Genomic DNA, 26189 nt, shown 5'->3' with positions numbered 1-26189 from the left:
CCACTGTAGTCTCAAACCCTCCCTTCCCAGAAAGTACTCCTCGGTCACCCACAAACTCACAGAGACATTCTGCACTTTCCCCTTCCAGTACCCTTAGCTCCCTCCACATGCTTCAAACAGGCACCTTAGCTGTGCAAGCTGACAAGCCAGTCAATACAGAAATAATGTCTGCACCAGAAAAACTCAGGGGTTTTGGGGCTCATTCAAGCTGCCTGTTTTGTGGGGTTGTTTTAGGGTTGTTTTGTTTTTGGTTTTTTTTTTTTTTTTTTAAATGTGTGAGATTGGCTACTGTGCTAAATGAGTAGGGAAAGAGTGAATGGACACAACATATGCTTTGCTTATTTAAGAAGCTATGCTAAAAACCCTACACTTTTGGGACAAACCAGACATTTATTTAATCAAAATACTCACAGAAGTTAAAAACAGAAGCTACACAATTGGCTGTAACAAAGGCACATGTTCTCTCCCTTCTAAATAAAACCATAATTGACACCATATTAAAAAAAGTGGTGCAGGACTTCCACAGGAAGCTTTTTTTTTTTTTTTAAACAAATTTGCCAGTTTTTACCACTGATCACAAGAGCTAGCTGCAAATGTGAAACACGCTCATTTTTTTAATTCTTTATGAGAGCCTACCAAAGCTACAACATGAAACTATCACCTGCATTATACTGTAGAACATGTTAAAATTCACTGAAAGAAAACGAGGGATTTGAACAAGGCCTTAAAGAAAGTCAGTGTAAAGGATCAGTACGTGTAAGTGACATCTCTGGAAGATCTTAGGTCAGTCATACGTTTCTCCTGTAAGACTACAGGCCACATTTGCGCATTAAAACACACATTCTGCATTGGAATCTGACGATTCTTCTAGGACCTTGAAGACACCCATTTTTTCCTTTTTCATTTTTTCAGAGGTCTTCATTTGATCTAGAATTAAAACAAAACAAAGATCAACAATAATAGGTGAAGTGTCTGCAACCTTACTATTGCAGACATAAAAGTTGTATGTATTTTTGTTTGGGTTTGGAAAGCAAGTCAATAAAAACATTTTGTTCCCTTCATCAACAGTTTGCTACTGAAGTTTGTGCTTGAAAATATTTTTAAGTCATGTACTTTAACAACAACAACAAAAAAAAATCCAGCACCTCTGGCTAAATCTGAATGGAGATAAGCAGTTTTAAAATCTGCCTGAACTAGTCTCATTTTCCCGAGAAGAAAACAGAATGCAGTAAACCTATTTAGTGACGTTACTAGGAGAAACACAGAAAGGTACGACTCTGCTAAGCAATATTCAAAGAACTACATCTTGTTTTCCTAGCACTTGCAATCACTATGTTGCCGTTCCAGTGAATATAAAGCTAATGAAAAAGTATTGTCTTTATATCAAATTTAATAATTATGGCTTACAGGGGTAGGAGGTGCCATTTCAGTTTCTAAAGCATTAATTGCAATTAGCTGTAGTAAATATTCAGTACATATTGCTAGACTAATATCTTTGTATAAACATTTTTCGATAATGTTAATATACTAATTTTGCTTAGTATAGCCAAGGAAAAAAAGCAACCATTATAAACATGATGCATATTAATAACAAAATAAATAGCACCTTTTCCAACATGCAAGCAGAAATCAGATTATTTCACAGCCTGAACTTGTAAAGATAGAGATAGACCATACTATCAGGGCATCCAGAATAATTTTCTATATCAGCAGTCAGTTAACTGACTAAGCAGTTTTATAAAACAATTTCTTTAGACAATCTAGGAAAAAAATTTTAAGTATAGCAACAGTTCTCCTATGGCAGTTATTTTACTCAAACTATACATAACACACTTATTTAAGGCTAGCTATCACTTTTACTTCCAAATTCTGTAATGACTGATTTTTTCCTGTATCTATGATGCTTTGAGGCTTCTCTCTCCTGAAGATGCTGAAGGAAACAAAGCATACTAAATCTACTGTTTAGACGAATTGGGCAAGAATTTTTTCCTTTCTCAGAAAACTTAAGGGGTTTTTTTTATAATGCCTTGGCCATGTCAAGCACAGAATTTGCAGACAACCTCAAAAATTTATTTTTTTTTAAATATTTGATCCACTGACAAGCCATGGTAACTCTGAAAAGCTCAATTTTTTTTCCCCAAAAAATGTGAGACTATATTTTGAATTATGATAGTATCAAAATACGTTTTTAAGCAAGTTCGCTGACATAAATCTTTTCTGAGAATAATTTCTATTTTGATCAATTACAGCAACTTACAGGGAAAGCTGCTTTGCAGAACACCTCCTAATCTATGCTTTTCATTCACAGTATGCTCAGGGCACACTATGCACGAATACGGGTTTCTGGAATACTTTTGTTTAAGTTCTGTTATTTCTTCTTCAGCAAATCCTATTGGAAATGTCAGCAAAGGAGCCAAAGGGTCCTTCTTCAGATGTACAACACAGTTGTAGGGAAGTGAAGCTATGGCAACTTTCTACATATAAAGCCTCTTACAAAATATGAATTTACTGTTGAACAGGGAAAAAAAAAAAAAAAAAAAACACGAACAAAACCAGATGAAAACTCTGACTTACCAATAAGATCACTTCTATCCAAGAGTAACTCTAGATCTTTATCACTGATTACTTTTTCTTTAGATCCTTTAACCTCCCTGTTGAAGAAGAAATAATCTCTCTTAATACAGATAAAAGCATGTTACAGTTAGTATTGCATAGAAGTCAGTTTTCCCACATAGCAGAATCCCTAGGACATTCTTTCCACTATGAAGATCCACATACCACTTCATAAGACATGAAAGCTATTGACAGCTGCTTGCAAGCTGCAAGTTACAAACTCATGGTCCAAGAAAAATATGAAATCTGCATACCTCTCATAGTCTCTGGATTTCAACAATTCTATTAATTCCTGAGGGTCCAGGCAGCTCTTTGACTGTGCTAGACCAGATTTGCCACCTTTAAACTGATCTGTAGAAATGAGAAATTTTAAGAAAGTACATAGAGACAGGAACAAATTCTGTAAATTGTTAAATCAATGCTGGATGCACATATCAAACAAATTACTCTTGCACATCAAAACTAATGCTATGTTTCATTGTTTCAGCCCTCAGGTAAACACACCTTATGCTAATAGCCTAACTGGTGAAAAAAGTCAGAGGTACATGAAGAGTTTACATGCAGGCCTTTCACCTTCTAGCTGTAGTATGCAGAAGAACTGATTGAAACGCCAATTCGACATGCACACACGCACACACAGAGCAGAAAAGCCATTAGTTCTACTTACAGTAAAAACACTGTAAATAAAGTTAGATGGTGGATGGTGAAGTTTGTTCCCTTTGTATTGTAAGCTGGTTGAAACAAAGTAAGCAGTATTAACCACAAGACAGGAAATACGTGAAAGATGTGGTTTGCAGAGAGAACATCCCTCAGTTTAATGGACTAGACAGAGATGACAAAACAATACACCTGACAGGTTGGTTTCTTGAAGAGACTATGCTAATGCCTATCTACACACAAATCTGGATGTCAGCCCAAATATCCAAAAAAATTATACAAGATTCTTACTTGATTAAAGCTGAGCACGGATGAAGTCAAGCTCAGTCTTGCACATTTCAAGGAGACAGGCAAGGCTTATTGTTCTGTGCCAAGTCTCCTCAGTTTTTATCAACACATGTACCCATTTTATTAATGAGTCTTCATCGATCCCTTTCATCACACTCACTGCTGTTCTTTCCTATATCTTGGTTTCAGCAGTCCTCCCCACACCTTTTCCCATCTCCCTCCAAGGACTGCCTGTTTCTCTGTGAAGCGCAAATCAGATGCAAGTTCTAGAGGGGTCTGAGCTATAGGATTCTCTCCCCCATTAATATCTCCTGCTGTGACACACAGGATCCAGGTCCTGTCATGCATTATTAGTGATGCCATCTTTCCCTTTTAGTTTTCAGAGTTTCACAAAATACATGGCATTGAATTAGTGCTGTACAGGTCTTGGGTTGCAAGAATAGTGACACAGAGAAACCCTATCAAGCACTTAACACTTTAAATAGAAGTTTATGCCCATCACTTCCTCTTAGTCTGACATCTACTAATTTAACTAAAATCATGCTGGTTCTCATACAGTTTCCTAGGCAACTTTCTTCAATAAAACAGAAGCACAAGACAGAAAGAGTAACCTGGTGCTGAGGCCAAAAAAGCATTCTGTTTTGCAACAAATTCCAGTTCTTAAGCTCCAGTACTCCACACACCCTACATGGTTAGACACCACTGAAAGGCCTGACTTAAGTAAGCTGTGTGATATCCCTTCCTCGTTCACTCCTCCAAAGTTCCAACACTTTTTTAGATATTCAAAGTTACAGGATTCATTACATCACCTTTACATCTACACAGTGGATCCAAAGGTTCCTGGAGGGGACACCCCTACCTAAGCTGCAAGATTTAGATATGATTCACCAACAGTTACCAAGATAAATATTCAACTTATTGCAAAACTTAAGGCATGATCCAACTTGACACTTTGCTTCCTTCCAGCACAACCAGTCCCAGTTCCCATTGGTACTTTAGTATATGGCAGTCATCTACTATGAGAGCCCATTCTGTTTTGTGCGCTCATCTTGCTACTTTGGTTTTAACTTCAGGTTGGACCACAATCAAATCATTAAAAACCAATTTTTTCTTACTGAAATTGGTCATTAACACGCCTACAAAGAGTCAAACGGCAGTCCTGGCAGTCACACCAAGACTGCAGTGGCAAACAGATTACAAAGGGAAAGGCTAAAGCTAGGATAAAGAAAGCATCTAACAAAGATTAGCTAACATCATCCAAAACCAGAGGTAAACCACAGCTTAGGCTTGACAAGCAGTTAACTGTGCAGTAGACAGTTACAGGTGTGGCCTTTCTGCCCCTTTATGCCCTCTAAAAACACCTTTTTTTTCCCCATTAATTTACTATGAGAAGTTCCTCCTTTAAAATTTAATATAAGGCTATGTATTGTTAGAAGCCCATACCAAGTTACAATAATTGTATTTTTAAGCGAGCTTAGTGTTTTGAACACGCTATAGGAAGCAATTGTCCAAATATCACAAACAGTATAAGCTACAGAAGCAAAGCAGGATTCCTACAGGACCCAAACAAGAAAATTTACCCCCAAAAGAGACACTTCAACCCAACCACTTTCTAAAGACTTTTGAGTATGACCAGCTATATAATCAAGAACACAACAAGAATCACCATTGTTCTGCACATAAAATCAAGGACTATTGTTTTATTCAGCACTGGTTAATTGTTCAAACAGGACTATTTTACTGTGGTTATACTGTTCTTAAATTCAGAAGGATAGATGCAAACAGGATGCTGAAATTTTTTACAGTGATTTTACAGCTCTAGGATTTGCAGTCTCAACCAAGTTTAGTAGGAAACCCCCCAGAAACCAACCTTCTATAGTCTCTACTCTTTTTACCAATTTTAATAGGAACACTCCCTACTCAAGCAAGTTTGCCAGTGCAACTGGAAAAATCTATTGCAAAACTTCACATCATGAAACACTGCTCTAGATGTCATTAGGTAGGCATATTGCTCCAAATGAATAATTTTTATAAATTACTGCAAGCAGCAAGAATGTTTTTATTTGCTTTTCCATTTATATTCTGGGTTCATTTAATTTGATTTTAAAAGGATAATCAACTCAGACTTGTCATCTACCCCTAGCATTTTTGATGCTAAAAGTCCAAAAACATTTGGGTTGAACAAACCATCATCTTGCTGACAAGCTGCCAACAAGCCCAGAGCTCTACTCTTATTGCCTGGTTTTACCTATATTTCTTCCAGGTAGGCTTGCTGTCCCATCACCCTTCTTTTTTTCCTTACCTACTAGCAAAAGAGTAGTCATAACATGGTGATTCCAGAAATACTAGAAGTGCTTTCCTTTAATTTGCTGCAGAAGTTATCTACAATGTGTCTAAGAATACATTTTGAAAAGTCATACTTGTTGGGAGGATGAAGCTTTTTGCATTTAAGAAAAAAATACTAAGCAGCCACAAAACAGAGCAGTAAGAGTTCTCTCTTGAGATTTAAAGAAGCAACACATGCTACAGGAAGGCATAAGAGGAAGATACTAACTTTTGTGGATAATCAGCTTCTCCAGCTTCCTCTTGGCAGCAGCTCTCTCCACAATCTTCTGGTCAATAGTATTTGCTGTCACAAGACGATAAACAACCACTGGCTTTGTCTGGCCAATTCTGTGACACCTGTCTTGGGCCTGCAAGTCTGACTGGGGGTTCTGAGCAGATAAAGGAACAAGTTAGCTACATCATTAACCTTTTTTTAGAAGATTTACCACAGGCAGCGTTTTCAATAGTGAGCTCTAAGAGTCAGAGTGGAAGAAATAAGCAGGGCAGCCATGGTATAACACAACTCTACATCTCTTTACTCTTAAACTCGTCCATGACAAGCTCTGCTGCTGTAGCTGCACAGCCAGAGTAACCCAACTAGCTCAGACTGCTCCTGCACTATGTCCTGCAGTTTTCAATAGAGGGACATGTTTTGTATCACAAATTCAGCTGAGTGTGTTAGTTATAGGTTCGTGGGGGTTTTCGTTGGGGGATAAGAAAAGGGATTTTAAAAGTTTTCAGCCATTTCTGAAGCTGCTTGAGCTCTCCTGAAGCTGAATAGTCATGCAAACAGCAGAGCTGTCTATTAAAACAAAGTGAAGATGCAGGGGTCCTCAGTCATTTCCTTCCATGCCTCTCTTCTTCCCAGCCTCCAGACTCACAGGAGCAGCAGAATCCTAGCTGGCTAAAACACATGTGGCAAGTCACAGAAGGAAATTCAAAGGGCTGGTACTAACATGGCAGCTGTTGGAAACAAGGAACCTGTGGAAGGTCTGGCTACATTCAGACAAATAATAGATCGAAAGAAGGAAATGAATCTTCAACAGTAACAGAAAAAACCCTCCTTTTGGTTTAACTCAGGGGCAAACAGGCTAGTTTTGGAAACCAACTCTAATGTTGTATTTGATAAGCTAGGACTTTTCAAATGGGGCTGCACATTTCATATACAACATGTTTGCATACACTACTTACTGTTATCTTCATGTAACACCTCATTAAAGTTACAGAAATGGTCTATACCATAATAGATTAGTAAATGATTATCAAAAGCAGCAATAGAGAAAGCATTTTATGACACATATCACTAGGTTAACGATCTGTCAACATACCCAGTCACTATCGTATATGATAACTGTGTCTGCCGCAGTTAAGTTAATGCCCAAGCCTCCAGCTCTTGTACTCACTAAGAACAGGAAGACTTCAGGGTCAGTATTAAATTGACGCATCTGGAAGAGAATTTGTCTATTAAAAAACAGCAGATGGATCAAAGACAACATAGCTAATGTTTTATTTTGAGACACCTGTGTTTAAAAAGATGAACACAGACAGAATATACCACACACTGTCAGAGGCCACACACTGCCAGAGGCCAAACTAAGGCTTTAAGAAACATTGCTTGCATTTGGGACAGGACAAGACCAAGAAGTGAAGCAACTGTATTTTCTTATCTGATGGTTCCAGTCAACGAGCTGTCTAACACAGAGAGTGGAGATGACTATAGAGAGGTATGGTCCAAATCACATTCCCTCCACGTAACCTACCACCCAGTGATGAGCAAAGTGAGCACAGTCCAAGCTGGCAGAGCCTAAAACCATGCCTACTTCTTGACACAAGCAACAATTTAAAATACCGATGCCAACTTGACTGTAACTTCCAACCACCCTGTATACCTCCTCCTCTTACTTCAAAACTAAAAGTAATTTTCTGGCCTGCTACTCAGCATCTAGCCTACTTTCCCTCCAAGATGTTTCCAAGTGTCAGCACAGCTCCTACCAGGTCTGCAATACCAGTCAAAACCTAGTCTACTTAGTCTGACCACCCACGTGCTGGTAGAAAACTGGAAGTGTATAGTAATTTTCAGGACTTTGATCAAAGCAGAGAAAAAGAAACCATCATTCCACTGCCAGGTGGAGACAGCTACCCAAGCTCTCTGGAAGCCCCATATCCTCTGGGCTCTCCTGGACATCAGCATCTACAGCAGCAGCAGCAGCAGCAAATCACAGAGCTGGGAACAGCCTTGCTGAACTTCGACTGGTGACCTAGAAGATTTCTCTCATTCTGCACCCATACCACACTGTGGTAGGCACAGAATCAATTCCTAAAATTTCCCATACAGCAGTACAAAATTTTACCAGCTTAAAAGAAGTCGCTATAGTTTGCTGACCTGTTGCTAGTTAGCCTTTCCTCTTTATGAATCAGCTCTAACAGTAATAATATAAGTGTTTAGGGGTTTGGTTTTCCTCAGCCACACTGTAGCAAAGAAAAATAAAATGGGCCAAAGGGAAGCACAATTTGAGCTAGATCTGTCATCTGCCACTGTTTTTCCCTATCTTCATAAACACTAGTGCATACTTTGGAGAACAGATGGCAATTGCAGCACATCCCCTAGATACATCCTGTGTGCTTCCTCCATATATGTCTTGCTCTTTTACATCCCTGCAAACCCTGAGAGAGGTGGTTTTCCAGAACCACCCTGCGTGGCTGCTCTTCAGGATAAATATATACCTCAGTGGTAAGGCAATCTGTGGTTATCTGAAACCATTACCAGCATGCAGGAACAAAGGATTATGCTGGAACAAATCCATGTACAATTTCAGGCTGAAGTTACAGGTGTCCCACTAGGTACAAAAACTCATTTCTTGGAAATCTACTTTATTTGGCTTTAGACTTGCAGTACGTTCCCATAGATGCTGGCATCACATCCTGGGTGCTAGGAAACAATACATGCAGGGGTAAAACTGGGATTAGCATCTGCCCCAATCTAGACATATTACATACTTCACATTTGGGCAACAGAGTACGTGAGCACTCATCATTCTAGGCATATCCCAAGATATTGGCTAGTAACACATTTCATTGCTTCAGTATTTCTGAGCTGCGGATATTAAAGCAGCAGCAAGGATGTCAGTTTTCACCATAGATGCCTTCTGCCTATTAAAGGCTAAATGCTGTGCAAAATCGTATTCCAGTGTCACAGGAACAAGCAGAATTTGCGAACAGGCTCAAAGGGCATGTACATCTACTTACATTTTCTTCTCTGTCCGAGTAGGACATAGACCCATCCAATCGACTAAATTTGAAGTCTCTCAGATAGCAGTAATCCATCAAAATGTCAAGCATCATAGTCATTTGCGAGAACAACAAGACCTACAAAACCAGGAAGATTCCTTAATGCCATTTTTTGGTCATAAGGCGACAACTATGCCCGTGCGCCCCCACCCCCCCCCCGAATCATTAGCTTTACCTTATGTCCTCTCTTTTTCAGTTCTGGAAGCATTCGGTCCAAGAGTAGAAACTTGCCTGAATTCTTTACTAGGTCTTCATCAACCTTGGAACAAGGGAGAGGGGATCATATATTAGGAAGGAAGGATACCAAACGTTTCCCCAACTCAGAAGCACCAACAAAAGCTGTCTGAAAGCTTCTCACAGAAACAAGCTTATACCATCTTTTTAACTAAAAGCCCTAAGACTGGAAGCAACACTAATTTTAGCAAACTACATTGAATCAGTTAAATCATGATGAAACTAAATCAAACCCCACTATTTCATATGCCCAAATAATTTTTAAAAAGACTAATTAGTTTTCATCCCTTTTCTGGAGGAAGAAACCCTGATGGTTTTCAATTTTTCAAAGTGGAAAAGCACTGCTGTTTCTTTCCCAGCTTGTAACTAATGCACAAGGCTTCCACCTACTGGATATAACGAAGCACTGCTGAACAAGTTCCTACACCTCAGCCAAGTGACAAAAGTTCACAGAACAAGTTTTCACACTGCTACCTTAGACTCCTCTTTTGCTCAAGAGAATTTGTTAGATCTAATTCTTGCTATGGGCTTAGAGCAGGGATGTAGAAACTTCTCAGGTCTGAGCCATACAGCAGGCACCTCGATAATTCCTAATCCATTTTCCTGAGCCGGTACTAGCTCCTGCAAGTGGTGTCAACTGTCAGAGAGTCTTCGTTTTCTACACATTAACTAATTTTCCCTCATCACGCAGACTGGGCTATCTGCTTTTTACGCACTGACTTTACATTGATAAACTTCAACAGCTTGCTCCCAAGCGCAGCTGAATCTGTTACCACTCACTGAACAGGAAACATGACTACACACGTCCACAAACCTACACTTAAAATGTGCAAGCAACTTCCAGTTCTTCAAGATTTTTTCAATTCAAATTACTTCATACTTTCCTATATTGCCAACTGCTTTGTGCAATTAAACTACCAGCTGGCCTTTGTGATATAATTTGGATTTTTTCCCTTTTGAGGAAGAGAAAGGACGCTGTATTCTCTGAGCAGACAACTCTGTTGTACTTGGTTCAGCCCTTCAACACCTCACACTTAAAAGTTACCACCACACCTCCTGCAGTGTGTACAATCTATGTCATGAACAGTTAACCAAGGTCAGCATTTTTTGTTTTGAAAATTAACCTTTGTGAGGAGAACTTGAGGCAGATCCTAAAACACCCTGAGTCAACGGAACCCAGCTACTGTTTGAATTCAATAACTTTGCTCCCAGCAGATGAGCATTGCCATAATGAAGAACACTACGGCATCACTATGCAAAGGCTAATTAGGCACAGAGGCTGAACTGGTCTCTGCAACTGCTACTGCAGGAAGCTTCAAATAATGATTCAGTACACTGCTGGAATTCAATGGGGAGGCATATGCCAAATACATTGAAAAGGTCATTTTTTACTCCTGTCAGCTCACAGTCTATTGCTTTTTAATGCCTGGAATAATTTTTCTCATAATCCTTTTAAAATATGTACCTTGAATTGTTGTGTAGCAGGGTCCAATGGATATTCAATAAGATAGGGGTGATTACAACATTTCCTCAGTAACATCATAATATTCTGCAGTTTAAGGTTCACCTCTGAATCCATGGGAATACTCACTTCTACCACTGGCCTTGAAAAGATACGTCATCTTATTAGTACAGAAAGTGTCACCTTATGATGCTACAGATACCGAAGAGAAAAACAAAATAATAAAACCAAAATCAAGCAATGGATTCACATGCTGTGTCAAGTGTCCTCAGAATCCCTCATAGTTAGTAAAGCTATTACCAGACAAAACTTCTTTTAGCGCCACACTTGGCATCGAAGGTGCAAGGGTTTGCCATTATTGGTTTAAAATACAAAAGGGCAGTCAGTAGTAATCAGAAGCAGAAAAAAAAACTCGTGCAAGTCACCCATCAGAAAAGGGAACAGAGGCAAGCCCTCTCTAGAACAAATGGTCAGATCTCCCATGGAACAATACATAAGCTATTCCAAAATCAGCTCTCTGCCACACATACACTTTGCAGGATTCACAACGAGAACAGCTATTTAGCTCTTTCACGTTTAAGTACCATCTCCAACAAAAGGGATCCATGCATACCATAAAACTAATACAAACATATATATAAGTGTCTGTTCTTGCAAAGTACGCTGGACTACAATAAAAATCTAGCAATATAAATAAATTTAAACTCTGAAGACTAACCTGGTTTTCCCTATGCCCAAAGGACTTCCAACCAATTTAGAGCAACCAACAGACCTTGCCAAACCCAGGAAGGAACACGATTCCTCAGCTCCCTCAGTCCTGAACCTCAACTGTGATCTTAATCACCAAAACAGCAATAACCATGCTGGCCATTTGGGTTCCAGGCCTCAGCTTAAGCCTACATATTTTACAAAATTTAGCAAGGAAACTACTCCTCCCTTTTCTCCAATCTTGAGGCCAAACTTTGCTTCAAGTATTCCTGAGTAATTCCACAAAAACCTAGGAGTTAAATGTAGTTAGCACACCACCACTATCCCTTGTCCTGTCTTTGAGCCAATGAAAGATACACCTGTGAACGTAATTGGACATTGGAGACAAAAGGTTTACCTGAACCTTGCAAAGCCTGCAAAACCTAGCAATAAACCAAGCTCTTCAGCTCTTTGCCCTCATTACTAGCTTTAGCCAGGACCTAAGTTATTACAATGAAATTTCAACTACCAAATAACTAAGATGAAGCAGTTCTTCCCTGGCTGGCACCCAACACCACCTTAGACCTTGAGTCTCTGGTGAAACCACAGTTCTTCACTAACAAAATGTTTTGACCGCCCAAAGGAATTGCATTTCACACTAGACCATTTTAGCTCTTTATGGATTATCAATAGCACTATCGTCACAGGACCTACCTAGACTGCGACTAATGAAAACAGGGACTCAAGAAGCAATTTTATCACCAGATCCTGCAAAGGCCACAAGTCTAGGAGTAAATGCCTTGTAGTTAACTATAACTCTAATGAGTCAGTGAGTGATGGTACAACCTAATCATTGCGCTCATGGCCCACCGAATATTATGTAAAAGCAAAAAACAAATCATAAAGCTAAAAAGGATAGTGAATTATGAAATGACATTCTTCTTGATCAATTTGAATAAGCAAAGCTCTGGAAGCAAACTAAGAGGGAGATATTCAGTATAATAAAAAACAATTAATCTTTTAGGGCAGGCACCTCTCTTTTTCTACTTCCTCTTGCATTTTGCTGATCAATTTTTCCAAGTCATCAGGTGAACCATTATGTTCTTCACAATAATCAACCAGTTTTCGACTGCGGCGTTTTGGTCGGCCTGTAGGGCTCAACTCAACTACTTCTTCCTGTGGGAAATTGTAACATTGCCATGAACAGCAGATAGCTTCAGATTCAAAGGCCTATGCTGACCCAAGAATTCTCAATACTGAAGAGGTCTCAGTGCTATGCATCATGCAATACTTAGCAAAACTTACAGCTGGTGAGTCTAAGTAAGTAGAAAATGCAGCCCAAATTTTACAGGTCTATAAGCGTATATTTTGAAAGCTTCTCCTTGATTTTTAAAAGCTGCATTAGTGCCTTTACAGCAGAAACTGTCAACACTATGAAAACTGTCTTCTTTTTCCCCCAAGCTACAAGTAATCAAGAACATATTTACACTCATATAGTATTAGTTCTGTGCCCACTGAGGCCAGTCACAATAACTGCCATTGAAATAGACAACAAAAGGACCAGACTAAAAATTTAAGCAAAAAGTGCGTTCAGTTACAATGGAGCAATACCGATGTGTTCTTGCCTACAAACCATTAACAGAAAGCACATTTCTAACATCCATATCAGTAGATACCTCATTATTTCCAAGCAGTTTCCTAATGGTGCGATTTACAATAGCAGTATAGAAAGTTTCTTGCTTCTTTGCCAGTGGTGCATATACCACAACTTCTCGTTTAGGAGGAACCTCAAGAGCAACATCGGATTTCAGTCTTCTCAGTAAGAAAGGTGTCAGAATCTGAAATGTTGAGCAGAAGTGTTACAGTTCTCAAAGCTCTCAACGTGGCTAGTTTAAAAAAAAAAAACAAAAAACCCAAAAAACAACAAAAAAACACCAAACCCAAAACCACGTAACACACACAGGTCTACTGATATAATGTTGTTTTGACAATTTAAAGCAAGGGAGTTAATTTGCAGAGTTTCACATTTCATATTTTAATATGGATGCCTACTCCAAAACTTTTTGCTGGTAAAACAAACAACACATCCCTTGACATTTGAAAAATTTTGAAGGGTTTAATAAGGGTGCAGTAGTAACTACATTACAGACCTTTCAAATAATTTTAATTAACTGAAAATAATTTTATTATGAAACAGCTCATTTTGATTGTTATATTTCTTAAATCAAGTTATTCCAGGAAAGCCCCAAATAACAAATAATAAATTGTCATTGACAATTATATCTAGAAGATACAATTTATATCTCTCACCATCAGCTTATGATGGCAAAATGATAGTTCTGTAAGCATTTATTTCCACACACCCCCTTAAAAAAAAAAAAAGTTTTGAGTGTTAGTTTGGTTTTGAAGACAGGCACATTATACAACTAATTTGTCAAAAGGTATTCTGTTCAACACCTAAAAGTTACATAAATTCCCTCAAAGTTATCTTTCAACAAAATAAATATACCAATTAAATCTTTTGGCAAACAGAAGAAAGGAACTGCAATTAAGCTTGACTAAACTCAGTTCAGTTCCAAGAATAAAAATGAGTCATTATCAAAGAGGTATATTGTTCCTTTCAACATTTATAAGTGCCGCAAAGATTGGAAAAAACCCAGCAAGTCTAAGGAAGTCCAGGAGTCGCACAATAAAAGCCTCAGGCCCAGAATTCAGCTCCACAAACAAGATTTTGACATACATCATAGTAACGGTCAATGTTAGAAATAAACCATGAAAAAAAAAAAACCAACACAAAGAATAAGTGAAAACCTGATGCAGCATATGCAAGATGTTTTGCTCCCTTTCTTTAGCAATAATATCTTCGGCAGTTTCTGTAATGCTGGTAATATCAAACCAGGATTCAAAGCTATAAAAACAAAGAAAAAAAAAGAGGAATAGCTTACTTCATAGCTATTATTCTTCATTATTTAAGTATACTATTCTTCTCTTATCCTGCAATTTAAGAAAAACAAAGTGCTAACATCCATCTTAAACAAAGGGTGAACAGGAGGTATTTGTGAAATATACCTGCCAATTCAGATGCTTAAAGTTTTAAGTGATTGCTAAAAATACTTGTATTAGTTGGAATATTCACTATGATCTATTATATTCTATCTACTCTGTAACTTTTTCCAAAATTAGTCTAGACTGTTTTGGCAATGTGCTTCCACCCTACTGCTTCAGAAAAGGATCAGTCTCCCATGGGTCCCATGTCTGCCAGCCTCACACAGCTTTCTCCAGCACCTCGGAGAATCTCAAGCAGCACCAGGCACTTACAATTAGACAAACATCTCTCCCCCCAAATGCTCATGTCTTAGCTCAGAATTGAGCTTCCACTACCCACAGAGCCGACAATTACTTCCTTACTTTCTGAAAAAACTAAGTGCGAAGGCAAGACACATTTCAAAGCCTTTACCACCAAATAATCATACCAAATTACAACCATACCATAAAATAGCTCTTCACATGCTGATGCAAGTTTAATAATTAAAGAGTCACAATAATGCCTAAACAGAACAAACGGGAATAGTTTTCACCATCAGATCGCAACCTACCTTTTCAAATCATCAAACACATCTGGCAACAGGAAGTTAAGCAAGGACCAAAGCTCTGCCAAGTTGTTTTGCAGGGGAGTACCAGTCAACAGGAGTTTATTGTCCGCATTAAATCGTTTCAATTCTCTGATAAGGCGGCAGTTCATATTTTTAATCCTGTGACCTTCATCTACTATCAGGTATTTCCAGAAGCAGTGCTACAAAAAGATATTTCAGAAAATCTTAGCTTTACTCCATCAAAACATGTGCCAGATGAAATAAGCAGCACTAATAAGACTGACTCATGCTGCCCATTACAAAGATTTTTTACTGTTGTTTCTCACTTTGCCAGACTAGAAGAGCTGAGTCCAAACAGTTAATGCCATACATGTGCCTCACGGTGACTGCATTTAGAAAGCTCAGGTGATTACAATAAAACATCTACAAGAAACTCATCTTGCTGAAAACACCATTATGATGTTAACCATGATATTTATACACTAAGCATAGTTTTACTCCAAGTCCCCCTCACCATCACCTACAGAGAGGTAATGAAAAGTGTACGTATGCTGTAACTATCTGCTTACTTCACTTTTTGGATAGTGTTCTGTTTGAAGAACTTCTTAAGCATAAAATTCCAGAGCCACTGCTACCAAGGAAACAGAAGTGAATGCCAATATAAATGCTACAGTATGACACTCATTGTACAGGCAGCATGCGGGTTTTTTTTGTTTGTTTGTTTGGTTGGTTTTTTTTACTATATTCAAAAGCATTGCTATTAGTGATGAAGCATTCCACCAGTCCTAGGGCTTTCAGGAGAACTTTCATACCTGCAGGGCATTTCTGTCTCGCATTGCTATTTCAAAGGAAGTAATGACCACAGGATGGATTTGCAGTGATCCTTGTCGCCCATGAATTTTACGAACCAGTTTACGACGTTCCTGCTGAGCTCCATGATAGAGCATTAGTGGAATCTGAAAAAAGAGGTTTACAAGTCAGGTGAACTAAGCTCATTTAAACCTAAACAGAAGATAGTAGAGATAATTAGCTCTGTCACAAGAAGGCTGTGAGTGCGTAGCAAGTCATGGCACAATGTGTAGTAACCACATAAACAACTACAATTAAACTAATGTTCTCCATAGAGAAAGTTTCAAGGCAAATAATTAGAATAAGAATTAAATAATTTGTTCTTTTACACCTTAAGAAGAAAAAGAAAAATCTTCCATTTCTTTTACCTCTGGAGTAAACCTCTTGAATTCAGACATCCAATTTGGAAGAGTAGACAAAGGACCACATACTAAGAATGGACCAGGGACTCCTCGCTCCACCATCAGTGCTATTGTTGCAATACACTGGATTGTCTTCCCCAACCCCATTTCATCAGCTAAAATGCCATTGATACCATTTTCCCAAAGCATCTGCATGCACAGAAAAAGAAATTTAAATGCAAAATAGCCAACACAACTTAAGAACAATAGACATCTTTAGGAATGTAACACCTGTAGAAACTCTCTACTAGGCACATTTTGTATCACAGACAAATAACGTTTCTCCATGATGAAAATCAATACAACCATCCCGTAAACCCCAAACATTCATACATAGGTGTACATGCTTCTAGTTAATTAAGTGCCTGACTAGGAGGCAAAAACCAGAACAGTATCAAAGGAAAGGATGTAGTGTTATATCAAAAAGCACTTCCAACTGCAAGTACAGCTCACACTACCCAAATTTTTACTCATCCCAGCTCTAAAGAATTCCCTTAGCCCCCCCCCAAAAGACCAAGTTGTTGTGCTGATGTTTCAGTTTTATCTGTTCAAGTAGCTTCTATAGGCACAGCTAATTCACCATAGGAAAAAGGTGCAATTCCTGACCAACAGTCAGCTGGTCCAGCAGAAGTTCTTTGCGCAGACACTGCCTATTCTGACAAGTGACTGAGCGACCTCTCACAAAAGAACAGAAAGACAGACACAAAACTGTTCTTTGGCTACTCTATCTACTCTTCATAAAGATTCATAAAGAAGGTTATGAAAACTAAGGGCTCAAGGAAGCTGTTCTTCCCCTCCCAGAGCAGGCCTGTCTTCCCTACGTACTTCCCAGTGACAGAACAAAGTGAGTTTAGTGGCACCCACTTATGAGACCAGTCTAAGCCTGTTAAAACAAGATATATAGGCTTGTAGGGAAGAAAAAAAAAAAAAAAAATCTAAAGGAAATATGAGATCAGTAGCAGAATGAAAATTGGTTCTGTCTGGCTCTGATAATTAAAAAGCAAACTTGTTCTGATTTGGCTTGCAAGCAAAAATGGGTACAAGCTAAATATGTATGCAGGCAATTCTTATGGCAAGTTTCTTTAGTTTTTGATTTCAAAGGCTAAAGACAAAACATTTTTAAAATGCTATGTTAATATTACTAGTTAGACTGCAAGATGCAGAGAATGGAAAACTCATCTGTGTCAGGCCTGCAAGGTAGTGGGTCTTTAAACACCTATGGGGTAGGTATTGAAGCCCGTGAGAGAGAAAAATAGTAAGACTGTCCCTTAGTAGTATGCATAGCCCTTCTGTTTTGAGTTGAACAAGAAAACAGATGAAGAAATGGAAGACGGAGAACACCAACCAGAAAGTCTAAAGAAACATTTACAAAGACAAATATCCTCCCCACGCCGAAACATTCTATCTGCTGCTTGACAACTTATGATAACATCAGATTCCTGTGTCATGAGAAATCATAAAGAACTGTCTGTCTTCTTCACCTTCCCTGCACCAACTATGATGACAGACTTCTACTGTCTTGTCCCCTCCATTTCTCTGTTTCCCATGAGCAACATACTGAATTTCAACAATCACTCCATACCCTTAGCCACTCCATGCCTTCCACTTGGTACCACCTCATCACACCTCCAGTAAAAATCTTTGGCTGCTGAAAAGGTACTGGTTGTCCATTAAATTTCCGTACTGGATCAAGGAATTGCTTGGCACTGTGTCGTACAGCTTGACACAATCTATCCTTAATGACGCTATTTGAGTCTCCGTTTTTCTGCAGGTCTTCTGGACACAGGTTGTCAGAAGAGCTTTCATCCTACAGAGGAAAGTTCAAGGAACACGTGACAAGTGGAATGCACATCAAAGGCCAGCTAAGACATACTTTTGCCCAGTGTACACCAGTCTTAATGTGCAGTGAAGTAAGCTACCTCCTGACAAATACTTAGAGTAACTGTCAACTCAAGAGTATAATTTATTTTTATGATTAATATTACTATGTAGGTAGAGGTCAACATGCAAAATTTCAATGCCTTATATGCATTCTTTACTTTAGAATTGAAGAGCAGTGATAGCTACTGAAGTGATTGGGCTTGTAATTTTCTACCCTTAAAAGCATGCAGACTTAAAATCTTCCTCACAGCAGCTGGCATTTAATGCAGCTATCTCCCTTCTGTAAGTGGATTCTAGAAAACATTGTAAAGAAATTCATACTGTGCGTGTAGCTTTTAAACTACAACAGAAGCGGAAGAGACCACACCTGTTATCTCCATGCTTGAATGCTTAAAAATGACTATGCCTTAAGGTCTTATGCACCAGCACAAATACTTCTTAGTAGATTCCTATTTCCTTTATTTTTGAAACTACAGGCATTCTATAAAGTATAAATACATTCAAATTACATGTTAAAAAAAAAAAAATCAACTAGAAGTTTTCATCTCAGATTTCTGAAAATAAGTATTTATATGCATTCGCTTGCACAACTTTTTTAAACTTCTAATTCAGGACTTTAATATCTAGCAGAGAGATGTTTAAAGATATGCTATAAAGTATAAAAAGCCCTCCCTCCCTTTGGGCTTAACACACTTAAACTGCAATAACATGTGCCAACGTACCTGATTTTCCACTTTACTTTTTTTTGCCACTGATAATATTTCCTGGGAACAAAGAAAAAACTATGCTTATACACTTTTCAACTTTAAAGGCTACTACAATTTTTATTTCATGAGATCTTTTAATTGAAGAATCTGGACATACTTTAAAAAGCTTTCCATACAACATCATTAATCATACAAGTGACTCTAAACAAGGCCACACATCAGAGAATGCATTCTAATTACAAAGGGTAACTGAAAATTCAACTGGCAATGTAGTCTCGTCACAGCTGGCCTCCCCAAAGACTTAAAAAAAAAAAAAGACATCTGAATTCTACAGTTCTGACAACACTGCTTGTTACATAGATCTTTGTTGGATGAGTCATATGTTACAGACAGACTACTGTTGGCCGTTGGTTGGTAATCTCTGATGGCAATGTACGAGAATGCATTGCTCTAAAATGCAGATGTCATACAGCAATTGCCGCACCAGTTAAAATTTGTGCTACAAAAATCCAGACAAGCCTATTTATAGTTATGGCCTACCTCTTTAGACATAATTTCTGAGATGTTGTATGTCCCATCTTCTCTCCCTCTCTTCTTTTTTGCACCTATAAGACAACATTTGAGTTTATACAACACATCAAATATTAAAAAAAACTAAAACCACCAGTACTGACAAAAGGCAAAGCCTAATACATTACCTGATTTCTCCTCTTTGCCGTCAACTGGATTTTGACCCTAGAAAATAAACGTAGGAAGAGGTTCATCATCTTATGCATCTCTAACTATCATGACACAGATAAACAGATGTAATCAGCCTCAAACCATTGCCTTTGAAAGCTTCTTGAAACACATTTACTATTAAGCAGTTTTTAAAAATACAGCAAAAAAAAGTTCCTGCTTATCTTTTTTATTACTTATTCAGCATCTTGGCTGAATAAACAATCATTGCTAAAACTAAAAACTTCCTCAAGACAAATGCAAACCATTTTTTTAGTATAAATTATTCAGAAACATCTCCTTAAAATGACTGTCACGGTATGCAATTTTTAAGCACTTTTAAACAGTCTTATTATGGTTAAAACCTTCGGCTGGGGCTGCACGGCTAGAAGGCGCGTCCCCTGGGTGGTGGATAGGGGATCCCTCTCTGGAGGGTGCACCAGATAAAATTGAAGAAGGTGCCGCGAACCAACGCAGCCTAAGGGAAGGCCACCCTGACAGAAAAACCACTGGCCCTCCAAGTCGTGGGGGTTGGGCAGGAGGCCAACTACCTCCTCCCGGAAAAAAAAAATAAAAAAAAAGTTACAGAAACGACGAGCATCAACTTTCAAAAAAAAACGAAATGGCGGAGATGGAGAAAATCAGTAATGAAGTGAGGAGGAGGAGATGGAACTGGATCGGTCATGTCTTGAGGAAAAAACCAACAGAAGACTGCGCTGTGGCCTTGGGACTCCAGAGCACGCAGCCGCAGACCGATCGAAGTGGAAGAATGATGTTCGTGCCTTGTGTGCCTCCTGGCACTGAGAGAATTCAGATCAGATTATGGTTAAAAAACCAATATGGTATACTAGATAGATCTTGCAAGTCAAATACTGGCTAATCTAACTTATTTAGTTTACCTACCTTGATCAAAATTTACATTGTAATTTGTCAGACTTTTATTCAGAAAGTTGCATAAAATAGCTAGTTAATCTTACCTTGGCAGATTTTAACATCATCTCTCTCTTTTTTTCTAACTTCTCTTTCCTCCTCTGTTCCTAAAAAAAAAACCCAAAACCACACACATTTCTTATCTTTCAATAACATCCAGAAGAGAACTATCCATTACAGAAGTGATAACAAGCACAGATTACATTGGTAATGTAGAGTTCTGTGTACTCTACAGGCTTTGTTTTTGCAATCTCACTAAAAGCCTCTATTCTAACATAGTTGATATATGCAATAATGATAATAATGATAAGGCAAAACGTGGACAAGAAAGTGCAACTGCTCTGAATTGCTTGTCAGTGAATACTTTAAACACTTAAATACAGTAATTCAGAAACACTCCAACAAAAACATTCCCAATCGCAAACTCCTTAAGATCACATCTATTGCAGTAAGTTTTCCATGTATGCAGCCCCCCTTTAACTTCTATGTATTGCCACTTGTGTTTGTTGCAAAACAGAAAGCAATGTCAGTAGCCTACAATGCCTTTAAGGAAGAAGTGCTTTCATGTCTTGAAGAATTTAAGATTTTCATTTCATCTACTATTTCTACTTGCTGAAAGCAAAAGGACCCTGGAAAAAAAACTTCAGTATTTATCAGATGGAGCAAGACTTAGTACTGAAACACGCATTCTTTCAATGCAGTAACCATGAATTCAAGCTGACAGTTAAACTAGAAACGTATTTTAGAAGGAGGTTCCTGCAGTCTGACAGTGTCACTTTTCTGAGAACATTGTTGCCCTGAATCTTTTCCTAAGATTCTCCCTCTCTCTCAAGCATAAACTTTTACAAGATTGTCCATAACAGTACAGTTAAGGAAGTCAAGATAAAGCTAGATACGAACTCAGCAGCCCATGGATTAAAAAAAAGAAAATACATCAAATCATTTTATGGCAGCTCTTGTTTGGGAACACCATGGCCTCAAATCACTGTAATTTACAAGTCTGTTTGAGAGAGGCCTGCATTAGCATCCTGAAAACACACCTCATCCTCAGCCTTCAGTAACTAACACAAATAGGGTGCACAACTTCCTACTTGTCAATTCTTTGCATCTTCTATCCTCCCTCCAGTTTTTCTAGCTCCCTTAAACTTTGTTTCTTATTTCAAATATTTATTTTCTTTTCCTAGCACTCAGGCCAACAGAAGAATTCTAAAGATATCAGTGCACCTTTACACTGTGATTTCAAATTATAATTCATGCTCTTTCCAGTCTGATTTATCTATTAATTTGTAGAACAAATTCTGAAAACAATGTAAAACACCACTTTGTTCCTGGGCAGTAGTTCCAGTAGATTTTCATGTTATTATTGCAATCTTAACAGCATTTTTACTTCAGTTCAAACAGCTGGATGGCAAAAAAAAAAAACCCCAAACAGATGGCAGTCCATCTTGAGAATCCCCACTGCAGACAAGAATAGACCTACCTCCAGTTGCTGCTGTTCCATTTTGGTTAGCAAGAATTTGGAATAGATGTTGCTTTTTTCAAGCAAATGTTGAAGCCTCTTATAGCGCATTTCACTTGACTCCCTGTCCCAAGAAGTGCGAGCCTGGCCAACACAGAGAGATATCAAGTATTTATAGATGCTTCAGAGTTAATGCTTTTAATATAATGAAGGGTTACAGGATAACTACAATTGTCTCACACACACAAAACCTTTCCCTTGTAGTCATTATACATTATGATTCACAAGCATATGGACTCACATGTACCTATGAAGTGCTGTAAGATCAAAGTAACTGAGGGTTGCATTCACTTGCATATGTAAACAGAGCTCTGCAACACACATGCTTCCAGTGCAGTAGCACAAGGCATTCAGGGCCCAAAGGTGTCCCAACTCCAATTTATAGATTTAGAGCAAAGGTTTATTTGCAGCCTGCAATATCTGGGAGGAAAAAACAACCGTACCTGGCAAAATTCAGCAGTTTCCCAAGGATTAGTTAGGACTCCTCCACATGCCATTTGCACAAAGGTACAGTTTCTCATTAGGAACAAGATAGTCAGACAGCTAAAAAAACATCATGCCTAATTTACAGAGGTCAAGTCAATTCCCAGTGTGAAAACAGTAACTTCTCCTTGCTTTGCTTACAAAATCCACACATGCTTTTAAAAGTTAACTTCTGTTGAATTAGTCAAGGCTGTGCATTTAGAAGTTTGCAAATTACTCTTTAAAGCTCAGATCAAGACTCCTCAAAAAGTAAAAAAGCATTCACCCCTCTGCATTCATCTAACACTGCCTGTTAGATTGAGATATCAAACAAGTAAAAAAGTAAAATTAGCATCTCCAAGAGAAACCCCAGAAAGCCAAGATGCAGAGCTTTACAAGATGCTTATCTATGCAATTGCCTCCAGAAGAAACACTGGGGGAAGGGCACGCTGAGACAGAAAGGCAAGGGAATCTTCTGAAACTAAACAGACCAACAGGCAGGGAAAAAGGATATTAGCTGAATCCTGGAACAAACTGCGTGACACAGAAACAGGGGAGCATGTTTCTCTCCCCCAAAACTCACACCTTTGTTTTCCAAACAGTATCAGGTAGCTATCACCGTATTCTTTGAGAGGAAGATTGACCTCGACAAGTACTTTGGGGAAAGAGGTTGCCTTCTTGTGATTCTCAGTTTTCATTCGCTTCTGCTCTCCTCAATCCAGGTTTTTTCCTTCAGATGAAAAGTAGCTGAGCTCAGAAAGATCAACCCTTGATGGCAATGCCAAGAGAGAATATAATTAAAACTAAACTACTTCATTAGCAAATTGCTATTGCTCACTTTTTATTGGAGTGAACACAGCATCTTTCCATTAACTGGTCAATCTGAAGAACTCTTGCCTTGACCAACTGCGAAAATTTCAAGGAAAAAAAAAAACCTCAAAGGTGATGAACAGCATTGAACTCTTACGATTTCTCCACTGTCCTTTGACTCAATCTTCAAGCGTAACAACGTGTGTGTGTGGGGGGGTGTCCCTTTTTGACTGAAAAGGTAAAAAAATTGCCATTCTTTCATCACTCTACCTTCTTATATATTTGCATAGTGGTATTTTGCCATCAGCCCACAGAAAGAACAAGTGACTGTTGTTGAACTGCTGTACAAATCACCTGGCAGGGGGTTTGCTGAAGTGACAAGCATAAAAACCCCAGAAGCTTCAAGAACATCAACTGCCCCCAAGATGTCGGTAAGCCTGGGTTTAACGACACGAATAATTTCCCTTGGTCTGACTGGCCCCAGGTTGCACAGAGAAAGCATGACAGAAGCACACACGACAATGGAGGGATACCCTTGCTAGAGGTAAGCTCTGTGGATTCTCAAGAAATGGAGAGAACACAGAAGAAACGCAGCCCTATCACATTATAGAATTGTTACAGAAGTGGTTGGTTGTGAAAGGAATTAAATTCTAAGTCCTTTTCTCAATACTTCCTGTGCAATGAGATAATTTGCTCTACAGGGGTTTCCTCTGTACTCTCCAAAAGCATTGCCTCCAAATTTTTAGTTCCAAGTCTGATCAAAGAACACCTGAAGAGTTCAGACAGGCTCTGTCATGACTTATTGTTTGCAAGAAAGAAGATTATGAGACTTCTGGGAGAATAAAGTATTATTTTCTAACTACAGTATCACAAAATGCTGCAGCCTAAAAACATACCTTTATAAATCACAACTTTTCTTAGTGAAAAGAGTAACTAAGATTAGTTCCAGGCCTTAGAAATTGTATTTTTATGCCCTTAGAATAATGCTTCAATTTTTAAGACATCAGTCTCCTGTGGGCTGAATACAAAGCTACACAATTAACAGGAAAGGGGAAAATGAGAGGACTTTGAAAGACGGAAAAACCCAAACACTGATTTCTCAAGTATTTTGAGTAATAGCATTAGTTCTTTAGAATACAATTCCCAAAAAAGCATTTAAGAGAAGAGTTCTTTCAAACTTATATTTCCTTATGCCTGAAATACAATACCTTATATAGCATTCTGATACCTTAATAATTTGTATCAGCATAGGTTTTCAACATCATGTTTTCATGTTTTCTCTCCAAAACAGATTGCTTAATATCAACATTTGAAAACATTCACAGCAAGAGAGAAGTGAAATGTAGTAGCGATTATGTCATTTGTGTTAGGGATGTATCATTTCCTTGAAGCATTCTACATTTCCCACAACATAAGCTAACACAAGTACATAAACCAAACATCAGCTCTCAGGATGATTACATGTACATTTGTCCTGGTAGCAATGCCAGCTCAAGCAGCTCCTGCTCCCCGCAACTTAGGGGTGCCTGCACAACTGCGTGCAGGGAAGTGCAGGAGAGCAGACCAGGAAAGCGACTGGCATAAACCCGATCCTTTTTGGCTAGGCTTTTTAAGTTAGGCTGCTTCCTTGATGCAGTTCAGTTGCGGCCTTCAAACACCACTGCAAAGAGAATGAGCTGCCAGTGACAGCAGCTGCCTAAACTATACCTGCTACCAAAAGAAACGCATAACCGGGCTTATTTCTGGAAAGGATAAATGGTATTTACATAAAGTGTCCTGCAGAGCTCTAATCAGGTCGTTTGTTTGGTGGGTATTTTTAATAACGTAAGGAGCAAAAAGAGGAAAAGAAGCGTTATGTACACATGCAGAAAACACAAACAAAAAGATCTTGCCTTTAATATTTCAGACAGAAATTCAGAAGAATGTGAACTTACTACCCTTTCTGAAATCACCTTACTTTAAAGGCACGATCTCTTACATTTCTAGGCTCGGAACGACAGAAGCAAAGAGGTACAATCTTCTCATTGCAAACTTAAATGAGTATAAAATGCAATAAGCTTCTTGCTGACTGCAAGAGTCCACCGTTAGCCTTCAAAATAAAAAAAAGAAGCCTCCGGCGGTTGATCAAAGGCGCCCGTGAATCACAGCCGCCGCCCGGAACTTTCACAGCCTCTCACGTTTGTTTGTTTTGAAATCAAAGGAGCTGCAGACGCGCGGCCCCGGCCCACAAGCCACGGCCGAGCGGACCAGCGCCGCGGGGGCGCGGCGCTCGGGCCCGGGCAAACCCAACCGCCCGGGGAACCCCCCCAGCCGCGGGGCAGCCCCAGCTGCCGTGCGGGGCCCGGCCGCCCCCGGGCCGCCCCTCACCTTCTCCAGCATCTGCCGCTCCTTCTCCAGCCCCGCCGCCTCCAGCTGCTCCTCCTCCTTCAGCATGGCCGGCGTGATCACCGCCGCCTCCGCCTGCTCCCCCATCTCCGCTCCCAGCGGTTCTGCAACGAGCGCACGGTTACCCACGGGGGCCCGGCCCGGCCCGGCCCGGCCCGCCCCCCGCCCGCCGCCGCCCCGCGCCCTCACCGCCGCTGCTCGCCGTGTTCTGGGCCGGCATGGCCGCGCGCCGCGGCCGTTGGGCGGCAGGCGGTGCGGCACGCGCAGCCACCGCCGTCCCGCGCGCCCCGCCGAACTCCCGCGCTCGCTGTCTCGCCGCGCGCCGCCCGCCCGCCTCGCGAGACCAAAAACCGCGCGCTGCCCAAGCCGCGCGAGAGGCAG

General features: G+C 39.4%; 1 protein-coding gene across 1 annotated transcript; it reads right to left on the bottom strand.

Moving 5' to 3' along the window:
• Window positions 1-614: 614 nt before the first annotated feature.
• Window positions 615-26189, bottom strand: HELLS (helicase, lymphoid specific). Its single transcript, XM_082308452.1, has 22 exons — window positions 25998-26189; window positions 25791-25912; window positions 22113-22235; window positions 20680-20739; window positions 19684-19720; window positions 19526-19590; window positions 19001-19042; window positions 17980-18204; window positions 16365-16547; window positions 15960-16103; window positions 15151-15347; window positions 14366-14462; window positions 13231-13392; window positions 12588-12730; window positions 10871-11009; window positions 9347-9430; window positions 9130-9249; window positions 7212-7328; window positions 6113-6272; window positions 2868-2964; window positions 2575-2651; window positions 615-927 (listed from the first exon to the last, which is right to left on the bottom strand). Exons 1-22 carry the CDS (start codon window positions 26026-26028, stop codon window positions 830-832), a joined length of 2523 nt encoding a protein of 840 aa, XP_082164578.1. The 5' UTR covers window positions 26029-26189; the 3' UTR covers window positions 615-829.

The sequence above is a fragment of the Platalea leucorodia genome, assembly GCF_965183815.1.
Source record: "Platalea leucorodia genome assembly, chromosome: 4".
In the NCBI taxonomy this organism is placed as follows: domain Eukaryota; kingdom Metazoa; phylum Chordata; class Aves; order Pelecaniformes; family Threskiornithidae; genus Platalea; species Platalea leucorodia.
Note: the sequence above shows the minus strand (reverse complement) of the source record. Positions and strands in the feature narration are given on the sequence as shown.

What these genes read in the sequence shown, in the direction of transcription:
- HELLS (XM_082308452.1), bottom strand. Translation starts at nt 26,028, where the DNA reads ATGCCGGCCCAGAACACGGCGAGCAGCGGCG. An exon ending in AGCGGCAGATGCTGGAGAAG is followed by an intron (nt 22,236 to 25,790) that starts GTGAGGGGCGGC and finishes TGTGTTGGCCAG; the next exon opens with GCTCGCACTTCTTGGGACAG. An exon ending in TGATGTTAAAATCTGCCAAG is followed by an intron (nt 19,721 to 20,679) that starts GTAAGATTAACT and finishes TTTATTTTCTAG; the next exon opens with GGTCAAAATCCAGTTGACGG.